We start from the raw sequence: 22,247 nt of genomic DNA, 5'->3' as shown, positions 1-22,247 counted from the left end.
GTACAGTCAGCACTGAAACCTTCAAAAATTGCCTAGTGCTCCTTGGCTAAATGTTCAGAGGAAAAATAGATATATTTTAAAGAATGTTTTGCTAATGAAAAGAGTAAATATTTTTGTTTAAATCAGAAACAAATTTTAATTCTTTTATATTTCTGTTCTATTACTCAAAAAAAAAAAAAATTGCAGATATGCCTGGGTTCCACAGATGTCATCTATAACTAGCAGCCTCATTATGTGTACTACAGGATTATGGTGGATATAGTTAAAGTCAGTCCCAAGAGTCTCATTTCTTGGCGTGGCATGCACTCAGTCAATTCATCGTCACTGGATGTGTGCAGTCAGCATTATTTCACACTATTCCATAAAAATTTAGAATTGGCATTGGAGGTATTATTACAGAAGGAAGTGATTATTTTTAAAATCAGGCTACCTTTAAGTTAATTTTCAACATTGCTCATTTTTACTTGCTGCATTAAAAGCTCCAAATGTAGATCATAAAAGAATTTACTTAAAAATTTAAAAAATAAAATAAAAAATTTGTAATAGGAACTTATGTTGAAATGTGAATTGCACCATGTGCAAATGTGAATTGCACCATAAGAACTTGGAGATATGCAGTTCCCTCTGCATTTTTCTTTGATGAGTGAGGCACTGCAAAACAGAATTATGAGCACATTACTGAATACGTATTATAAAATCAATATTATGGTAAACAAAATATGAAGCTAGAAATATTTGGGGTCACAGTAATAGCTATCCTCAAATACACTTAGAGTTGGATGTATATTATTCTATATGTAAAAAAGTAAATTCTTAAACAACACTCTAAAGGTTGACATTTTTAGTGTACTTTTATAGCATATATATTAAAATAGAATATATTTTATCAAGAATATACTTTAGGGCTTCCCTGGTGGCGCAGTGGTTGAGAGTCCACCTGCCGATGCAGGGGACACGGGTTCGTGCCCCAGTCCGGGAAGATCCCACATGCCGCGGAGCGGCTGGGCCCGTGAGCCATGGCCGCTGAGCCTGTGCATCTGGAGCCTGTGCTCCGCAACGGGAGAGGCCACAACAGTGAGAGGCCCATGTACCGCAAAAAAAAAAAAAGAAAAAAAGAAAAAAAAAGAATATACTTTAGCAAAGATTGCCATAAAACCCTGACTTTGATCATTTTTATATTTGCACTCTGAAGAGGGTTTAAATTCCAGTGTAGCAATGTGATGGCAGAAAAATGAAAGACTAGGAACTTCCTTTACAGTAATGGTTAATTGTTCCAAATTTGCTATTTGGAGAGGTACTCTAATGGTACTAACTGCTTAGTACAAATGTTTCCTCAGTGCTTTTCCCCTTGTGGTGGTGGGTATACATTTTACTGTCTGAGAATAAAAAGACCACACCCACACACACGCACACACCACCGTTTTATTCTCTTTTATAGTATCTCTTCATTTGTAATTTGGTTTGAACAAAGATAGTACCACCTTGTTCAGGAGAAAAGAAAAAGTGGAAACAGTATATACTGTATATGGGTGGGAGATAGCTTTTGATATGTGTCAATCAGTTCGCTGAACCTTTTACTGAAACTGAGATAGGAAAATAAAAACTGAAACAAATCACATTTTGACTCTGTTGTGCCATTTTCTCTTTGGAGAGGAAACATTCATTCAACTAGTGTTTACAACATGACAAATACAGAAATACTGTATGCTGTGTATATTTCATCACCGATACCTACAGTGACATCTTCAGGGCTGGTAATAAATAAGTTCTGGTGATCACTGAACATGTGTGTTTGTCTAGAGGTGATGTCCTCTTAATTGAAAGAGCACCGAATTTCTAGGGTACTTTTTAGTTTATAATTACGTATTTATTTTTGTGAATCTTTGATCCAGTCACCACTAGAGCTTTAAGCTACTTGGACAGTGAGAGGCGTCTGTTTTGATGGCCACTGTGTTCTGGCTTAATGCCGGCAACTCCCTCGGCCCTCAAGCTTCTGAACAAATGAAAGGTTTGGGGTCTGAAGACCCAACTGTGTACATTCCCATTTGTGTCTCTTGGACAGCCCCTCCACACTCATCCCAGTTTTCAATTTTGTGTGGTTCTAAGACGGGCTTCATTATTCTTAGTTCCTAGGGTTGTTTTAAGGGTTAAGTGAAAACTCATATGAATGTGCCTTTGTGTTCAACATAGAGGAGTTGATCCTGAGTTCCTTCCTTCTTCCTATCTGCTCCTCTCCTGTTGTCCGTCTCCACTGGGAAGAGACAGTTTGATAGGACCGAACAGAAAGGTAACCACGTCTCTGGTCACATCTGATTTAGGTAGTGTTAATGTAAGTGTTCCTTGAATGGACACCATCATTCTGACCTCCATGGAGGAGCTGTCTGTCCTGCAGAAAGTCCGCAGTCAGATCTTGCCACTGGCTCCTGAAACTTAGCTTAAAATTCACTCCTTGGGTGGGTGGGGGGGGGGGCTCTATTTGGGAATCTGCGTGTAGTGGCTGCAAATAAAAGCAGATCTAGACAATTTAACCAAAATCAAAAGCCTGTCCTACCTTAATTCCATTGTCTTCCTTTTCCTGCACAGAAGGGGAGAACGTTTTAGAATCATCAGATAACAAGGAGAGTCATTTAGTAAGGGCCGATAAACGGAATGTTATCATCTGTTGATGGCAAATTGAGTTTCCAAAATGAGCTGAGAGAATACAGTCTGGTCCTCTAATGTGTACAACGGACATGGGCGGTAAAGCAGCCTTGTTGCCCAGAGAGAGAAAATCACTGAGGGACAGCCTGCCCAAAGGTGTCCTCTTGGGGAGAGAATGAAATGTCAAACTGCTCTGTCAAACTTATAGGACGACAGGTTATGGATTTGGGGTTTAAGCTCTTATACCCTCCTTGTCCACTGTGTGTCCAGCTTGAGTTTAATGGATCCAGGTGGTTTTCAAGAAGGTTCATTGTCAAACTTCAGACAGGACCTAGAAAAGTGATAAGTTTGGAGAACATTCTTGAGTAATAACTATATTTTTGATCAGTTTTAATACATCTCAAAACTTTGTGAAGGAACCAGAAGCTTCAGCTAGTACAGGTAAGATAGACACATTTGAATCATTAGCAATTCTGTTTTTTTTTTCAATAGCTTTATTGAGATATAGTTTATGTACCATAACACTGTGCAACTATTACCACCTCTGATTTGAGAATATTTCCATCACTCCAAAAAATTCCCTGATGCCCATTTGCAGTTAATCGTCACTCCAACCCCCAGCTTTAGGCAACCACTGATTTGCTTTCTGTCTCTATAAATTTGCCTTTTCTGGACATTGCGTGTAAATAGAATCATACACTATGTAGTGTTCTGTGTCTGGCATAATATTTTTGCATGTATCAGTACTTTGTTCTTTTTTATTAATACCGTATTTTGATGACCATTTACCTGTTGATTATTTGGGTTATTTCCAATTTTTGGTTCTTATGAGAAATGCTGCTGTAAATACTTGTGGACATGTCGTGTGGGCATGTCTGCATTTCTGTCAGATTTCTAGGGTGGAATTCCTGGGTCATATAGTAAGTTATGTTTAACTTTTAAAGAAATGGCCAAACTGTCCAAAGTGGCTATACAATCTTACATTCCTACTGCAGTGTACAAGGTTCCAGTTTCCTTACATCCTCACCAAAACTCACCTTTGTCTTTTTAAAGATAGCCTTTCTAGCTGGTGTCCAAGGTGGTTTTAGTTTGCATTTCCCCAATGGCTATTGGTGTTGAACATCTTTTCACGTGCCACTTGTATACCTTCTTTGATAAAATGTCTGTTCATATCTTTGCACATTTTTACATTTGATGTTTTTTCTTAAGTTGTAAGACATTGTTATATATCCTGGATATAAATTCCTTATCAGATACAGGACAACAAATATTTTCTCCAAGGCTGTGGCTTTTTTCTTTTTTCCTTCATTCTTAAGACAATTTAGAGCAGTTTAAGGTTCATGGGGAAACTGGGGGGAAGGTACAGAGATTGTCCATATACCCTCTGCTCTGCCCCACCCTCCAGCCCTGCCTACCACATGCAGAGCCTCTCCCACTGTCAGTATCCCCAACCAGAATGGTACGTTTGTTACAACTGATAAACCTACAGTGACACATCAAAGTCACCCAAAGTGCATAGTTCACATTATGGCTCATTCTTGGTAGTGTATACTCTTTGGACTTGGAGAAATGTATGACATGTACCCATCACTATCGTTCCATACAGAGGATTTTCACTGCCCTAAAAATCCTCTGTGCTTCCCCTATTCATTCCTCCTACACACCCCCAACCCCTGATCTTTTTACCGTCTCCATTGTTTTGCCTTTTCCAGAATGTCATACAGTTAGAATCATACAGTATGCAGCCTTTTCAGATTGGCTTCTTTCACTTAGTAATATGCATTTAAGATTCTTCCATGTCTTTTCATGGCTTTAACTCATTTCTTTTTAGTGCTAAATGATATTCCATTGTCTGGATGTACCATAGTTATTTACCCATTCACCTACTGAAGGAATCTTGCTTGCTTCCAAGTTTTGGCAAAAATGAATAAAGCTGCTGTCAACATCAGTGTGCAGGTTTTTTTTTTTTTTTTGGTACGCGTGTTTCTCACTGTTTTGGCCTCTCCCGTTGCGGAGCACAGGCTCCGGACGCGCAGGCTCAGCGGCCATGGCTCATGGGCCCAGCCGCTCTGCGGCATGTGGGATCTTCCTGGACCGGGGCACGAACCCGTGTCCCCTGCATCGGCAGGCAGACTCTTAACCACTGCGCCACCAGGGAAGACCAGTGTGCAGGTTTTTTGACGGACATAAATTTTCAACTCCTTTGGGTAAATACCAAGAATTGTGGTTGCTTGATGGTAAGAATATGTTCAGTTTTGTCACGGTAAGAATGGTAAGAATATGTTCAGTTTTGTCAGAAACCACCAAACTGTCTTCCAAAGTGGCTGTACCATTTTGCATTCTCACCATCAATGAATGAGGGTTCCTATTGTTCCACACCCTTGTCAGCATTTGGTTCTGTCAGTGTTCTGGATTTTGGTCATTTTATAGATAATGTAATGTTTTAACTTGCATTTCCCTGATGACATATGGTGTGGAGCATCTTTTCATATGCTTATTTGCTATCCATATATCTTCTTTGGTGAGGTGTCTGTTAATGTCTCGGCCCATTTTAAAATCAGGTTATTTTCTTACTGTTGAGTTTTAAGTGTTCATGGTATATTTTAGATAACAGTCCTTCATCACATTTGTCTTTTGCAAATATTTTCTACTAATCTGTGGCTTGTCTTCTCCTTCTCTTGACAGTATGTTTTGCAGGACAAAAGTTTTTAATTTTAATGAAGTCTGCTTTACCAATTCTTTCTTTCATGGATTGTGCCTTTGATGTTGTAACCATGACGTACCAACAACTTTAATGTTGTAAATCACTGCCATACCCAAGGTTATCTAGGTTTTCTGTTAAATTCTAGTTTTATAATTTTGCATTTTACATTTAGGTTTATGAACCATCTTGAGTTAATTTTTATAAAAGGTGTAAGGTCTGTGACTAGATTCATTTTTTTGCATGTGGATGACCAGTTGTTCCGGTACCATTTGTTAAAAGACTATCTTTGCTCCATTGTGTAGGCTTTGTTCCTTTGTCAAAGATCAGTTGACTGTATTTATGTGCTTCCATTTCTGGGCTCTGTATTCTGTTCCATTGATCTATTTCTCTGTTCTTTCACCAATAACACACTGTCTTGATGATTGTAGCTTTATGGTAAGTCTTGAGGTCAGGTAGTGTCGGTCCTCTAAGTTAGTTTTCCTACAGTATTGTCCTGGTATTCTAGGTCTTTTGCCTCTCCATATGAACTTTAGAATCAGTTCACTGATAGCCACAAAATAACTTGGGATTTTGATTGGGATTGCATTGAATCTACAGATCAAGTAGGGAAGAAGTGATATCTTGACAATATTGAGTTTTCCTATCCATGAACATGGAATATCTCTCTCCATTTATTTATTCTTTGATTTCACATACAGACACACCTCGTTTTATTGCACTTTGCAGATTTTGTTTTTTTTTTTACAGATTGAGGTTTAGTGACAGCCCTGCATTGAGCAAGGGTTGGAGCTATTGGAGCTATTTTTCCAACAGCATTTGTTCACTTGGAGTCTCTGTATCACAAATTGGTAATTCTCGTGATATTTTAAACTTTTTCATTATTATATTTGTTATAAATATCAAACTAATGGATGAGGAGTTGCTTCTTATGGATGAGCAAAAGAAAGTGGTTCCTTGAGATAGAATCTACTCCTGGTGAAGATGTGAAGATTGTTGAAATGACACAAAGGATTTAGAATGTTACATAAAGCGATTCATAAAGCAGCAGCAGGGTTTGAGAGGACTGACTCTAATTTTGAAAGAAATTCTACTAAGGGTAAAGTGCTATCAAACAGCATTGCATACTACAGAGAAATCGCTTATGAAAGGAAAAGTCAATTGATGGGGCAAAATTCATCATTATTTTAAGAAATTGCCTCAGCCACCCCAACCTCAGCAACCACCACCCTGATCAGTCAGCAGCATCAACACTGAGGCAAGATCCTCCAGCAGCAAAAAGATTGCAGCTCACTGAAGGCTCAGGTGATGGTTAGCATTTTTAGCAATAAACTAGTTTTCTTTTGGCCGCACAGCATGCAGGATCTTAGTTCCCCAAACAGGGATCAAACCCACACCCCCTGTGGTGGAAGTGCAGTCTTAACCACTGGACTGCCAGAGAAGTCCCTATACCTAAGTATTTTATTTTGGGGGTTGCTAATGTAAATGGAATTGTGTTTTTAATTTCAAATTTCACTTGTTCATTGCTGGTATATAGGAAAGTGATTGAGTTTTTAATACTACGCTTATAATCTGCAAACTTCCTATAATTGCTTATTAGTTCTAGTTTTTGGTCAATTTTTTGGGGGGTTTTCTACATACGATCCTGTCATCTGCCAACAAAAACAGTCATGTCTTTCTTCCCTGCTGTATACTTATTTCTTTTTTGTGTCTTATTGCATTAGGTAGAACTTCCAGTATGATGTTGAGGAGCAGTGAAAGGAGACATCCTTGCTTTGTAGCTGATTTTAGTGATAAAGCTTTGAGTTTCTCACCATTGAGTACAATGTTAGCTGTAGTATTTTTAAAGACAGCCTTTATCAAGTTGATGTGGTTCTCCTTCTATTCCTATTTTACTGAGTTTTTTTTTTTATCATGAATGAGTTGGATTTTGTCAAATGCTTTTTTATTTTTGCATATGATATGATCATGTGATTTTTCTTTTTCAGCTAAATGATGTGATGGATTACATTAATTGATTTTCAAATGGTGAACCAGCCTTTAACACTTGAAATAAATCTCACTTGGTTATGGTACACAATTCTTTTTATACATTGTTGGATTTAATTTGCTAATATTTTGTTGAGGATTTTGCACCTATGTTCATGAGAGATTGGTCTGTAGTTTTCTTATAATGTCTTTGGCTGGTTTTGGTACTAGGGTAATGCTAGCCTCATAGAATGAGTTAGGAAGTATTCCCTCTGCTTCTGTCCTCTGAATAAGATTGTAGAGAATTGGTATAATTTCTCCTTGTTTGGTAGAATTCACCAGTGAAGCCACCTGGGCCTGTTGTTTTCTGTTTTAGAAGGTTATTATTTCTTTGATAGATATACGCCTATTCAGACAATTTCTTCTTGTGTGAGCTTTGGCAATTTGTGCCTTTCAAGGAATTGGTCCATTTCATCTAGGTTATCAAATTTGTGGGCATAGAGTTGTTCACAGTGTTGCTTTATTATCCTTTTAATTTCACAGGATCTGCAGTGATGGCCTGTATTTCTTTTCTAATATCAGTAATTGGTGTCTTCCCTCCTTCTTCCTCTTTCTCCTTTTTTTCTTTTAAGGTAGACTGGCTAGAGGCTTATTGATTTTTATTGGTATTTTCAAAGAACCAGATTTTGGTTTCACTGATTTTTTGGTATTGATTTCCTATTTTCAATTTCACTAATTTCTGCTCTAATTCATATCATTTCTCTTCTTCTGCTTACTTTGGATTTAATTTGCTCTCCTTTTCCTGGTTTCCTAAGGTGAAACCTTAGGTTATTGATTTTTGATCTTTTGTCTTTTCTAATACATGCATTCAATGGTATAAATCTCCCTCAACGCACTACTTTCACTTACAAATTTTGGTAAGTTGCATTTTCATTTAGCTCAAAATATTTTAAAATTTCTTTTGAGATTTCTTCTTTGGCTGATGTGTTATTTAGAAGTGTGGTGTTTAATCTCCATGTATTTGGGGATTTCTAGTTTAATTCCTTTGTGGTCTGAAAGCGGACATTATATGATTTCATTCCTTTTAAATTAAGATGTATTTTATGGCCCAGAATGTGGTCTATTTTGGTGAATTGCATGGGAGCTTGAGAAGAATGTGTATTCTGCTGTTGTTGGGTGTATATGGCTGTCAATTTTATCCAGTTGATTGACGGTGCTGTTGAGTTCAACTATGTCTGTACTGAATTTCTGTCTGCTGCATCTGTCCATTTCTGATAGTGAGGTGTTGAGGTCTCCAACTATGATAGTGTATCCATCTGTTTCTCCTTGAAGTTCTATCTCATCATTCCTGGGGTGCTAGTGCAGGCTGTTGCTGTCAGCTACTTTCTTAACAGATACCTTCTTGAGAGTATATTCAAAAGTGGCCTGTCTCTAAATCAAAGAAACATTTTAAAGAGGGCTTGTAGGTGACCGAGAAAGGAGTGAGGGTTGGTTGGTGCTGTTCCCTGAGAATAAAAACCAGTTGGACACATTGCTGGAGTGAATGTAAAACAGTTTTACAGTTCCTCAACATGCTGAAGATTTACCATATGATCCAGCAATTCCAGTCTTTGGTATATACCCACGAGAAATGAAAATGCCCATCCACACAAAAACCTGTACATGAATGTTTACAACAGCATTACGTAAGAAAGTAGAAGCAAACTAAATGTCCATCAAGTGGGAAATGGATAAATAAAATGTGGTATATCCACACAATGGACTAAAGTACTTGGCAATACAAAGGAAGGAAGTTCTGATACATGCTACAATATGAATGAATCTCCAAAATACTATGTTCACTGAAATGAGATACTTCCTAAAGACCACATATTACACAATTCCATTATACAAAATGTCCAGAATAGGCAAATCTATAGACAGAGGGTAGATTAGTGGCTGCCAGGGGGTGGGGAAAGAGAGAATGGGGAGTGACGGCTAAAGGTGTGAGGTTTCTTTTGGTGTGATGAAAATGTTCTGAAATTAGACGATGGTGATAGTTGCACAACTGTAAAGATACTAAACCCATTAAGTTGCATACTTTGATGAATTTTACAGTATGTTAATTATATTTCAATAAAGTTGTTTAAAAATCTGACTAGAGAATCTGTAATGGTAGGATCTACAGAGGAAGGTGTTTCGGGTCTGGGGAGGGGCGGGAAAGGGATGCCAGTTGACTCTGCCACTGGGGACCCCACAGCTTGTTCAGTCTCCCATCCTTGCTATCTGATGGGCAGCGCTGAGGGGTAGGTGGCTCAATACTGCAGGGTGGTCAGGGAAGGCTTCCCTTAGAAGGTGACCATTGAGACATGACTGAAACGGGTGAGGGGTTGGGGGAGCAGAGCACAGCTGGGTTAGGAGCCACAAGGCAGAGGTTACGGTGGGGGGGTGGCGGCGGGTGCGGGCGCAGGCGTGGCAAGTATTTGAGCAGACTAGCAGAGTGAAAGAGGGGAGGAGGTGAGGAGACCTGCAGGGTTTTATGCAGGGACTGACAGGATCAGGTAACTTAGTGGGCTTGCCTGGCTGCTGAGTTGAGAATGGACCATAGCGGCAAAGGCAGAGGTAGAAAAATATTCACTTTGCTGTACAGCAGAAACTAACACAACGTTGTCAATCAACCATACTCCAATGAAGACTAATAAAAAAAAGAAGCCCACAGCCAGCCCCAAACTAAGGATGAATTCACTCACACTTTATGTCAGCAAATGCAAAGTCTGGGTTGGAGTATCCACATTTAAAAGGAGGAAGATGCAAATTAATGCTATGACACCAACACAAAACAAAGGCAGCCAGGTAAGAAGGCAGGAAAGTATTCACACATGACCAAGAACCCAGTCTGGGGGGAAAACAACCCTAAAAGAAGAGAATTTTCTGGAAAGCCTTTGTATTATGTAACTTACTGAAAACATATATGAATTCAATAAAGGATCAAAGATGAGATGATAGAAAAATACAATGATATGAAAATGAAGATCACAGAGCTAAGAAAACCAGTTGTGATGACAGTGTCCTTCTTACTGAATTAGACACGGTGAGAAATGTAATAGACTTGCTGAAAATTCAGTTACAGATACTATACCTACATGAAGGCAAGCCCCTGGTTTATAGGCTAGAAAGTTCTTGAACAGGGTAGTTATGTCATTTTTATATTATCCTCAAGGCTCAGTGTAATATGTATCATCAAGGACATGTAAATTGCTACCTTAAGAGAAGGGAAAATAAATCTACGTGGGTGGATCCAAACTTGCGCCACAAGCATACTCGATAACATTGCCGGAGTAGGTCTGTGTTCCTTCCTCTCAGCAGAATCAGCCCGCAGGGCCAGACTGTAATGATCCTTAAGTTTACAGCCAGGCTCCTTAGGTTGACCTTTGCTCCCTGGTTTATTTCTGTCTAAATCAGTTTGCAAAGGAGTGTTTGGCTTTTATGAACAGAAAGTGTTTTTAGGATATAACTTTTGTTTGAAATGGACAGCAGTGCTTCAGAGCAAGATCAAGAAGGATTTGTTTTCCTTTAATGGTCCTCTGCTCTGGAATGCAGCTTGCAACTTTCCTTTGTCTTTGTTGAGCAGGAAGTGTAATACTGCAGTTGAAGGCCAAGGTTGAAGTTCCAACCCTTTATCTTCATGATAAAGCAGGGCAGGATGGTAGGGAAATGATATCCTAAGTACATTTTCATTGTAGTCCCCACTCCTACAAAAAAAAAAAAAAAAGACCTGGAAGCTGTTTCTAAAGATCATTGGCCTGAGAGTCGGAAGTTTAAGGGTAGAGCAGGGAGTTAAACTTAACAAGCAACAGGGCTTTGGGAATTTCAAACATCTCTGAGTCCCTTTCCTCTTGTGCTAAATGAGGGTTTGGGTGGCATGATTTCCCAGGGCTCTTTCCAGGCTATCATTCTGCCTGCTGTGTACCTGACTGAAGACAAACTCCCCATCAGTGGATTTAAATATTTAGGCTTTAGGAAATGTTCTAGTGTACCACTTCATGTCCGTATTTCTAAATTAATGCTACAATATATTGAGAACATCTGGTCAAGCACTACATGTCCTAACATATATTACCTGATTTAATCTTTGTAACAATTGTCTGGGGGCAGGTATCATAATACAAAATTTACTTATGAGGAAGCTCAGATGTGGAGAAGTGGCCTAATATCACACAGTAAGTGGTAGAACGAGAACTTAAATCCCAGACTGACTCTTGGTCATCAATCTCCTGATCAGTGCACCATATTAGGTAGAACAGTATCCAATATCAAAGGATTACAGTTTTTTTTTTACATTATCAAAAATTTGGAGTCTTGACTAGAAGAATGTTACTATAAAAAGACCTTCTTAGAAACTCCAGCACTTCAGAGATGCACTCTTGGCCCCTGTGTGCTTTGGGCTGGGGAGGCAGTATTCCAGCAGATGGCCATGGCCCCAGTGGCGAGCCCAGTGAGGCAGGGCCTGGTCTTGCACTTGGCAGGTTTCAACAGGAGCCCCACTGAAAGCCCTGGGTCTATGATTAGGAACACTGTTCCCAGATGAGATTCAGACCTGCTGCTTTACAATTTAGGGATCATCTCACGTATCTTCTCCTTGGACCACTGCTTCTCAAAGTCTGGGAGTCCCAGACCCCTGGGAGTCCTGAAGACCCTTTCATGGGGTCTACAAGATGAAGACTATTTTCATAATAATACTGAAATGTTGTTTGCATTTTTCACTCCATTGATATTTGTACAGAACTCAGGTGCAACAGCAACAGTGAGTAAAACTGCTGGAATCCAAGCATGAAATCAGGCAGTGGCACCAAACTACTACTAGTCATTATCAAGCACTCTCAGTAGAAAGAAGGCTGTTTCACTTAAGCACGTCCTTGGAGAAGCAGTAAAATTACTACTTTTATTAAACCTTGAACCTTAAGTTATGTGACACAAAATGAGAGGTACCCACAAGGCGTCTGCATCCTTAAGTACAATGTTTGTCTTGAAGTACTTGTGCAATTGAGTTGCGGCTGGCCTGCTGCTTTTCTCACAGCACATCTTTTCGCCCTGAAAGAACAGCTGACAAACCACGGTTCTTTGACAGAAATATTCTTGATATTAACAGAGTGAGCCTATTGCTTCAAAGAAAACAGCAAACAGTGACTGGTGCCAATGAAAAAATGTTAGGTTTTAAGCAAAAATTCTAATTTTGAAAAACCTGTGATATCCACAACTGTTTGACTTAGAATTTTCTGAGACTGCTGGAGATACTCTGATATTACGTATGAGGTGATTTTTTTGATGTATTACAGAATAAAACGTCTTGGAAGATGTACACACACTGTAGTAGTAGTAATGATGTAGTGCTAAATGGCCAATGGGTGCTATAAAATTACATATTGGGAAAAGATAGATTCAATGTACAAGACAGACTAATGGAGTTTAAAGTAGTAGAGTATAAAAAGTTCACTGATGTAGTTTCAAATGCCACATTGTAATCAATCTTTAAGAAACTGAAAGCTATTCTGAAACAATGACCTGCATAAGGTATTAAAATATCCTTCTCCCCGCCCCTTTTTAACCACATACCTGTATGAGACTGGATTTTCCTCATATGCTTCAACCAAAACGAAGAATCACAAGAGACTGAATGTAGGAGCAGATATGAGAATCCACCTGTGTTCAATTAAGCCAGACATAAAAGAGATTTGCAAAATCGTAACACCATTCCACTCTCTTCACTAATATTTTTTGTTTATTTGGAAAAGTTTTTTTTCATATAAACACGTAATTGATGTTATTGCATAAGTTTCATCATTGCTACTTCTAAATAAATTAATATATTTTTAAAATCTCAGTTTTGATCTCTAATACAATGACTACTTATAGATGCAGCCCCTATAAACAAAAATGGTTGGAGGCCTCAAGTTTTTAAGGATCAAAAGGTCTTAAGACCAGAAAGTTGAAAAAGCATTACTTTAGTCTCATCCCATTCTCAGGGTCAGTGTTGACACAGGAAACCTGGTGCACCAAGAGGGATTACATGAGGGGCTTCGGAAGTCCACAAGCTGGGGAGAGCTGCAGGCTCCATCTCTGAATTACTGTGCCAGGGCTCTCCCAACACCATGCTATCTCTGAGTGTGGTAGCTTGGTTTGGTGCCATTTCTAGCAAAAGTCAACAGGAACAATAAATAAATAAAAAGGAGCTTTGCAATGGGTGGGAGAAAATGAGAATATTGATAAGGCAAAAAAGACTAAGCTAGTGCTAAGCCAATTCCATTGGACTGCTTCTTCAACACTCCAAAAGGGCCAAAATGAGGGCCGAAGAGGAAATTTTATTAAAGATGAGAAGCAAATGGCAGAAGAGGGACTCACTGAAGATCATTTGCACATTTAAACCCCGAAAAGAATTTTTGCAAGCCCGTATTTGATAGCAACTCTTCTTGAGGTCATTAGAATTATGAGTAGTATTGCATTAAAACAATGAGAACTGCCCTAGGTTTTCTCTCTTACCACTGAGTTATTTTTGAAGAAATATCTACTGTCATAGAAGTTGTTAGCATTCTCTATCTTCTGCCTCTAAAGTGGAGTTGCACTGGGGTGGAATTTGTAATAAGCACAATATCCTCAAATGTGGAACTCTGCTGATCATACTTAAAATGAACTGGGAATTTTGTTAGTATCTTTAGAAAGAAGAAAAGTCACTAAAGCACCCTAAATAAACTTAAGAAGTGTTTTCTACATTCTCCTGTTCTGGGAAGTCAATTTTCAAACCAAATAAGTGAGTAACTATAAAAACGGATGTAAGTTGCTAACACTCTCAAAGACTGAAATGGCAAATTATCTAGCTAATGACAGTGGGGCACTGTGCTTCCAGAAAGGGGGGGCAGGACACCAGAGTATTCCTGATGTGAATATGGCAGGGGTGGGAAATAGACAGTTAGATGTATAATTTATTACTGCTTACTTTCCACAATATGATGGGTAGAGAATAGGCTCAGGGAAAAGGAGCCCAAACCATGCGATGCAGTCCTTTTCCACAGGTCCATTCAAGTCTGAGGGTCGTGTCTCCCAGAAGCCACTTGCCTCTCCCTGTGGCTGTGCACACAGCCCCAGGAGTCCAGCACAACTGGGAAGCTCAGGATGCAGAAAGCCTGGTTTTTAAAGATGGATCACACTAGAACTGGAACCAGACCCTAGCAGCCAACAACTCTGCAAGCAGAGACTTTAAGCAGGCACTTCTGAAAGATATATTCACAACTAGAAAATAACTACACAAAGTTTTATTAGACCTCTGTTTTGTTTTGTTTGTTTTTCCTCCCCTGAAGAGCTGGCTTAAAAACTTTCCTTTTTCTTTTTTTTTTTGGGAGGGGGCTGAGAAGGGGTGGTGGTAGATAGTAGGTATTTATTTGAAACGAAAAAAAAAAGTATCTGGACTATTGCATTTAATCATGTATTGTAATTGTGTTACTCTACCTTTTTGCATCAGAGACAGATATACAATGAACATTCAGTTATCACAGATTGCACACTAGATAGTAATTCTTCAGGCCTTTTACATAACCACCAAAGAACAGATATTGGATTCTGCAATATAGTACAAAAGTCCACAATCAATCCAATCTTAGCCAGTATCTTCAATTTACTTCTGTTGCTGTACAAATAATTGGCCATTACTAGGGCTTACAAGTTAATAACAGGACAAAAAAATATACATTGCACTGACACAAAAAGTCAGCTGTGTTAATAGTCATGCAACAAGTAACCAAACTTGCTGAAATTAAAAATACTTTCTAAAAACAGTTTTAATGGCATAAATATTTTATACACAGTTCATTTACCAAAACAAAATGTATTTAAATGATACAAAGGAAAAATAAGTTTCTACCAACTTTATACATAAGAAAGTGCAAAATAACTTATCTAGAGTGTTTTCCTATCATTCAGATGGATGGCTGCTAGGGGCAGCTATTCTTCTCTTCAAAAGCATGACATTACAGTTGCACAATACACACGAATGTTAGAGGACATGGATGGATGGATGGATGGACAAACTACAAAGATCAGGCAGAAGCCCTGTGAGGTACTCTCAGAGAAAGAATATGGACCACACAAAGGTGGATGTACATGCTGAGAATATATGTTGGTAAACAAATTTACATGGAACAAAGAAGGACATTCAGAGGAACGATTAGTTTACGTGAGTGTACTTGTATGTGTGAGTGATTTGTGATTTCTACATTAAAAGCAAAAAGAAAAGAAACCCACTGAACAAAACAGTTGCCCACAGCACCAGCTGCCAGAGGAAATACTATCATGAGGGTTTTGGTTTCCACCTTCTAGTTATGGAAGTTGTGTTGGAAAGTTTAAAAGTGTTCATCCCATATAACTTCATATTACATAGAGGAATAACCTTTAAGTAGCTACATACAGACATTCATATATTCAAGTCTTTAAAGAACATCTCTGCCATTGGGTTTGGGGTAAACATGGTTTGTGGACACAAGGAGGACGCCTCTTTTAAAAAGTGTAGAATAACACTGCTACAACTCATCTCTAGGGCCGGACAGGGTCAAAGCCCATGATTATGTGAGAGCACAAGTCCTGCAACTGTTGAACATCCAGCATTATTTATTAGAATTGAAGAAAGAAGGTGAGGGGGGAAGAGGAAGGTGGGGAGGAGTGAGACACAGAAAGGAAAACAGAACACAACTTTTCTTCAAGTTAAAGTATTAATGCCAATAATCCTTTTATTAACAAGTATATTTGAACTTTTAGAAATGGAAGTGTTTTAATCAATTTTGATATGTAATCATAAATAGACTGTAGGCTCAAACCTAGGTAAATAAAGGTTTAAATTTAGTAAGCATAAGGCACTAAAGCAGCCTTTATATTTTCTCTTGGAGACCTAGTTATCAGGAAGAACAAATTTGTTCTTAAGCTGGTTTCAGCCCATTAGGTACAAGATTACTATTGTACCAATGCCTATTTTTGAATGCATATGCATATATGTGCATTTTAGTGCATAAGTGTGCCTGTCACCAGGGCCTAAAGATGAAAAATCGGGAAAGCCAAAGCCGCTGTCCTTCGTATGATAACTCCATGAGGTGTGAAGGCCTCTCCTTCCTTTCTTGGGCCATAAATGCTTCTACATTTTTCAAATCACAGGGCTTTTAGAATTGTTCATAATATTATCACTAAATATCTGAAAATGTTAAAATCTAGATTAATTGTTTCATTTGTTTTATATATATATATTTATATATGTACATAACACACATTTAAAAAAATCCCACCACCAAAGCTTTTTTTCTGTAAACTAAACTTATCTCTTAGCCCCCACCAGCTTTAGTCTCCCTGGATTTGTGTGTTCTGTATCCAACTAGAACAAATTAAATAACTAAATATTAAAATACTGTAATTATATTCATAGCAAAAACAAAAAAATAGACATTGATACAGTATAAATCTCACTGTTTTCAGGTAGATGGCATTAAATGGTAAAGGTTAATTATAAGCAGTTCTGACATGATTCAGTTTTACAACAAGGTTTATATGTTAATTCTGTACACTTTTTTCTTTTTTTAACCCTTTTTTGAAAATAAGCTATAGTAGAACATTAGTGTCACCAAAGACACATACTTCTTATGTTCTATGCAGGAGAAGTTAAAGTGGGTTACATGCAAATACGTTTCCATTAGCTGAGGCAGGGCTGTTTCCTGCACTGCGTCGATTGCCCGACCACCACTATGTAGTGCTAAGAGGGGACGCTATGACCAAAGGGCAGTCCAAAGAGAAGTTTACAAGGGGCCTTATGACATTAGAACAACACTGAGGTGGTGCGTAGCCACGTGTGAGATGTAGCCACGTATGACATGCCCAAAGATTTCCAGGGTATCTCATGACCAGACTCTTATTCTCCCACACTGTTTCCTAAAGAAGGTCCACATGACACTGTTTTGGTTACTAGCTTAGGTTAAGTGGAGATACTGCGGGCAACTTGAAAGAAATGACATCAGGCACATGGGCTGGGTTTGAAAGGGGGGGGGGGGGAAGACCACAGATGACGTCTTTGAGGATTAAAAAATAAAACATATTTATAATTAATTGGTGAGCAATGTCAGACAAACCATACGTATTTCATTGAGTTAGTGGTTTAGTTTGAAGTCTCATGTTACAGGCAGTTAAGTCCTTATTTAGAAAAAAGGCCTTTGTACCTATTTACAATATACACAGTTACTTGCAAAGAAGTCAGATTTACAACTATTTTGTAAAAGCCTTTTTTTTTTTTTTTTTTTTTGTAGTCGTTTGTTTTCCCAAATAAGGATGAGGAGCTCTACAAAAATGAGACGCAAGAAAAGGACAGTTAATACATGAGGATTTTCTCTTGGAGACAGCTATTGTTAAGGGAGAATCGGATATTGAAATGTTGCTCCTAGGAACCACCTTGTATTCTTCTTGTGCTGTTCACCTGAACAGTGTCTGCCCCATGACTGTACTCTACACCCGTTTATTCAATGTTCCCTTTGAATCCTACACTTCAAACACGCGGTATGAAGAGATGTGTAAACGGAGACTGTTTTGATGCCTTCCGAGCTGCGAGTTGTGACAGGGGAATAGGGAAGGGGGTCTACAGACCGTGGTCTCCAATTGGCTTGTTGAATCTTCAACAATTTCGAGGCCCATCTTCTGAACCCCTCTCATGCTGTAAATTGTAATAACAGTTCTGACAAACACGTACCGGGGATGAGATTTTCAAGCGTTTGATTTCTGACTGAAATCGGCTGCACCTAAAGGAAAGGCAAAATGAGGTAGTTATGGGTCTTCTCCATGTTTGATCACTGGGCTCAGAAACACGAATTTAAAATCTGAATGGACAGCTTGCGGTATAACGCCCAAGACTGTACGGGGCCAGAAGAATGCCCAGAGCCATACTGGTTTGGGTCATGTGGTTTGACCAAGGACCAAAATGAGTGCTGTATTATTTGTGTCATTCTATGAAAAAAAGTAACATTAAACCAAGGCAAGCCATTTATTTGATTGCAGAGAATTAAAAAAAAAAAAAAAGATTTTTCTACAGGATGAAGCCAAGGAAGTGAACATCTATGAGGCTACTCTTCCTGTGCAGGACGGAAATGTATTCTTCCTCATGCCCTATAAACTTGGGCAGTATGCTAATGTCTTTACTTGGAGCCTGACTTTTTTCTCTTGGCACCCATTTTAAAAGACACTTTGGTCACTATCAACTTCCTTTGGGCTTTTAAACACTTTGGTTCACTCCTCAGTCATTTCTTAAACAGGTAGTTTGGCTTTTCTGTCTGGTCCAAATTTTCTCATTTTCTGTTTATCTTGACAGAATTCCCTGAAGTGGACTATACTTAGCGATGTCCGAGTCCTTCATAGAAAGCATTCCTATTCCCAGCCTAAGGCAGGGTATGACCTTGGGTGTGGCACTTCATCACTTTGACCTTGGCTCTTCATAAGACTGAAACAGAGTTTTATTTCTTCCATTAGACCAGTAAAAGTATCCAGAGAATACATGAAGTGCAAGCAGCCTAGGGGGTTTAAAGAACTGGACTTTGAGGAGACCCTCAGGAATGAAGGCTGGCAAGCTCCCTCAGCAACAGAAGGGCACAAAGATCACGGTAGAGCTACGCCCTCCTGGACAGCATTCCTTCTGTGCCTGCTCTGTCATAATCAATCACTTGTTTGGTTTGTTTTTCAAATAAAGCCTCCCTCCCACATTTGAGAGCAATAGCTAATTTAAAGAATTACCTACATTTAAATAGTACTTTAAAAATTAAACTCTATAAAGAACAGATGTGTGCCAGCATGCAAATGGAGGTGCTGACTATCAGAAATTATTAGATTGGGGGCTTCCCTGGTGGCACAGTGGTTAAGACTCTGTGCTCCCAAAGCAGGGGGCCCTGGTTCAATCCCTGGTCAGGGAACTAGATCCCATATGCATGCTGCAACTAAGAGCTTGCATGCCACAACTAAGGAGCTGGTGAGCTGCAACTAAGGAGCCCACGTGCTGCAACTAAGGAGCCTGCCTGCCACAATTAAGACCCGGCACAATCAAATAACTAACTAAATAAACATTAAAAAAAAAAGAAATTATCAGATCACTAGGCTTCACAGAGTGGGTGTCTCAAAGCACAGGACCGCAAGACAGAATCCTCTGCCAGCCTCACAGAAATTCCTATAAGAAACGGCTGGCAGCAACATTCTGCTGCTTCATCTTGAATAAGACTTCCCAGGAGAAAAGGAAGACATTAGTCTGAAAAAAATTAATAATTATAATAACACTTCTTACTGAACACCTATATCACCAGACTTTGCACCTGGTGCTTTACAAAACTCATACACGATTTCATTTAATTCTCTCAACACCTCTATTGGGCAGGTGTAATTATCCACATTTTACAGATGAAGAAACTGAAGCTCAGAGAGGTTAGTAACGTGCCTGAGATGGCACAATGGACAGCAGCCTAGGGAGCATTTGTCAGTGTAAACCCAAGGCCACCCCCTTTCCAATAAGCCAATGCCCCTCAATAACTAACTCAGAAGCAATGATATAATTTGCATTTTCTGTGAAAGCATCTTTCTAGTAAGGCAATATAAGCATTAGAGGGTACTGCCCATGGGATCTTTTCTGTTGTCTGCCATGGAAAGGACTGTACATGCATATGTGGGACCCCAGGGTATAACAGAGAAGGCATCCAAATCAATGGTGATGGGACAGCTGACTCTTCATACTGGGGAAATATAAGTGATCCGCACCCCATGTCATACTCTCAAATAAATTCCAAATGGATTTGGACCTAAAGACCTCAACATGAAAAACAAAACTTTGAGGACTTCCCTGGTGGCGCAGTGGTTAAGAATCTGCCTGCCAATGCGGGGGACATGGGTTCGAGCCCTGGTCCGGGAAGATCCCACATGCTGTAGGGCAACTAAGCCAGTGCGCCACAACTACTGAGCCTGTGCTCTAGCGCCCGAGAGCCACAACTACTGAGCAGCCCGAGTGCCACAACTACTGAAGCCTGCGTGCCTAGAGCCGGTGCTCTGCAACAAAAGAAGCCACCGCAATTAGAAGCCCACGAACCGCAACAAAGAGTAGCCCCAGCTTGCCACAACTACAGAAAGCCCGTGCATAGCAACGAAGACCCAATGCAGCCAAGAATAAATTAAAAAAATAATAATAAAAATAAAAATAAATACCAGGTGCTTTGCACATATTAGCAAAAGAAAAACAAAACTTTGAAACTTTTAAAAGAAAATAAATAAGGCTATCTTTATGACCACAGGACAGGGAAAGATTTTTTAAGACCAAAAAACAGCAAAAGTCATAAAAAGCAATACATGCTACTACATCAAAATTAAAAACTTGTGTGACAGAAAAAACATACATAAAGTTAAAACACAAGCCACAGACTGGCAGAAGGTATATGCAAGATATATGAAAGACAAAGGATTAGAGCCCAGAATACATAAAACAACTCCTCAAGTAGGGGGAAAAAATCGAAAAGCAAAAGCAAAAGGAAACTGTGCCAAGTTACCCAAGAGGAAACTCAAACTGGCAATAAGCATATGAAAGGATGTTCAACCTCAGAAGCACTGCAAGTTAAAACAACAAAGCACTACTGGCTAACAGATTGGCAAAAGTGGAAATGTTTGGCAATACCAGGTGTGAATAAGAACAGGGAGAATTTGCATATCCTGCTGGCGGTGGAGTAAACTAGCACTACTGTTCGGGAGAGTATTTTGAATAACTAGTTAAGCTCACGAGTATGTCTACCATCTTCAAGTCTGTTCTGTGGTATCTCCTCTAGGGAAACTCTAGCTTGTGTATTAAGAGGGCATTTATACGGGTGTGCATTGCAGCATTGTTTGTAGTACTGATAAAATGAAAGAAAATCCCTTAACAGTCCATCAAAAGGGAAGGAGATAAATACTGATAATATTCATACAAAAAAATATGACAGCAGTTAAGATGAAATTATTAGAATAATAGTTATTTATGTGAATGAATTTCAAAAACAATGTTGAGTAAAAAAAAATAAGTTACAGAGGGGTACAGATAGTATGCTATATTTATGTAAAACTGAAAACACAATAAACAATAATATAGTGTTATCTATGAACACAACGTATGCACTCAAAGTAAAAACACATGGAGAAGAGGGTGTGATGGGTGAGGGTGAAGAGAGGACCTAAAATGAACCTGTACTGTTTTATATGCAAATGTAATCAAATGTTAGCACCTTCCCAGCCTGAGTCACGGGTGGCCATGTGTTTGTGATGACTACCTCTCTATTTTCCAATGTGACAAATATTTCACAATGGCAGTAAAAAAGAACAAGGAGGAAGTGAAGGCTGGTTTAGACAGACACAGCGTATGGGCATAATGCACACCCTCAGAGCTTAACCCACAGACACTGAGGAAGCTTGTATCTCATCTTACTTCTGGCAGAAGAGCTGACCGCAGTTCCTGCAATGGTGCCGTCTTTCCGTGAGAGAAAACCGCACGGAGCAGCCCGAACAGCTGTCCCCTCCTTCGTCCTTCACCCAGTGGTCAGCGGCGGAACGGCCCGGCTGGTCACTCACAGACCAGCTGAAAACCCGGCCTCGACTATCGCCCACGAGGATCCTACTGTGGTCCCTGCAGGAGACACGACACAGAGTCACCGCATGGAAGGCCCTGGCCCCCGGCCCCGCCATGCGGCCGGAGAGCTTCAGGTGAGCCAGTTCCCAGGGGGCGTGTGCGCTGGGGAGGGGGTCGTGCGTGCAAAGGAACGAAAATGGGACTGAGCCCGAATGTACGCTTCTGTTTCAGCTCCCCTGGAATCGAACCGTGCCGTACCTTTGAAGAACACAGAAGGTGAAGTTTTCGTTTTTGTTTTACTTTTTTTTTTTGAAGGCAAAGCTTTTT

At 39.4% G+C, this 22,247-nt stretch overlaps 1 protein-coding gene across 1 annotated transcript in view; it reads right to left on the bottom strand.

The window, feature by feature from the left end:
* Nucleotides 1-17,978: 17,978 nt before the first annotated feature.
* The window catches only part of WDFY3 (WD repeat and FYVE domain containing 3), a 174,108-nt gene continuing 169,839 nt past the window's right edge, over nt 17,979-22,247 (bottom strand). The window contains exons 64-65 of the mRNA XM_065878335.1: nt 21,780-21,977; nt 17,979-18,102 (exon numbers count right to left, since the gene is read on the bottom strand). Of these exons, the coding sequence (XP_065734407.1) occupies nt 17,979-18,102; nt 21,780-21,977 (322 nt within the window). The remainder of the gene's footprint in view (nt 18,103-21,779; nt 21,978-22,247) is intronic.

The sequence above is a fragment of the Phocoena phocoena genome, chromosome 5 (genome assembly GCF_963924675.1).
Source record: "Phocoena phocoena chromosome 5, mPhoPho1.1, whole genome shotgun sequence".
Classification (NCBI taxonomy): domain Eukaryota; kingdom Metazoa; phylum Chordata; class Mammalia; order Artiodactyla; family Phocoenidae; genus Phocoena; species Phocoena phocoena.
This window is presented reverse-complemented; position numbering and strand designations above follow the sequence as displayed.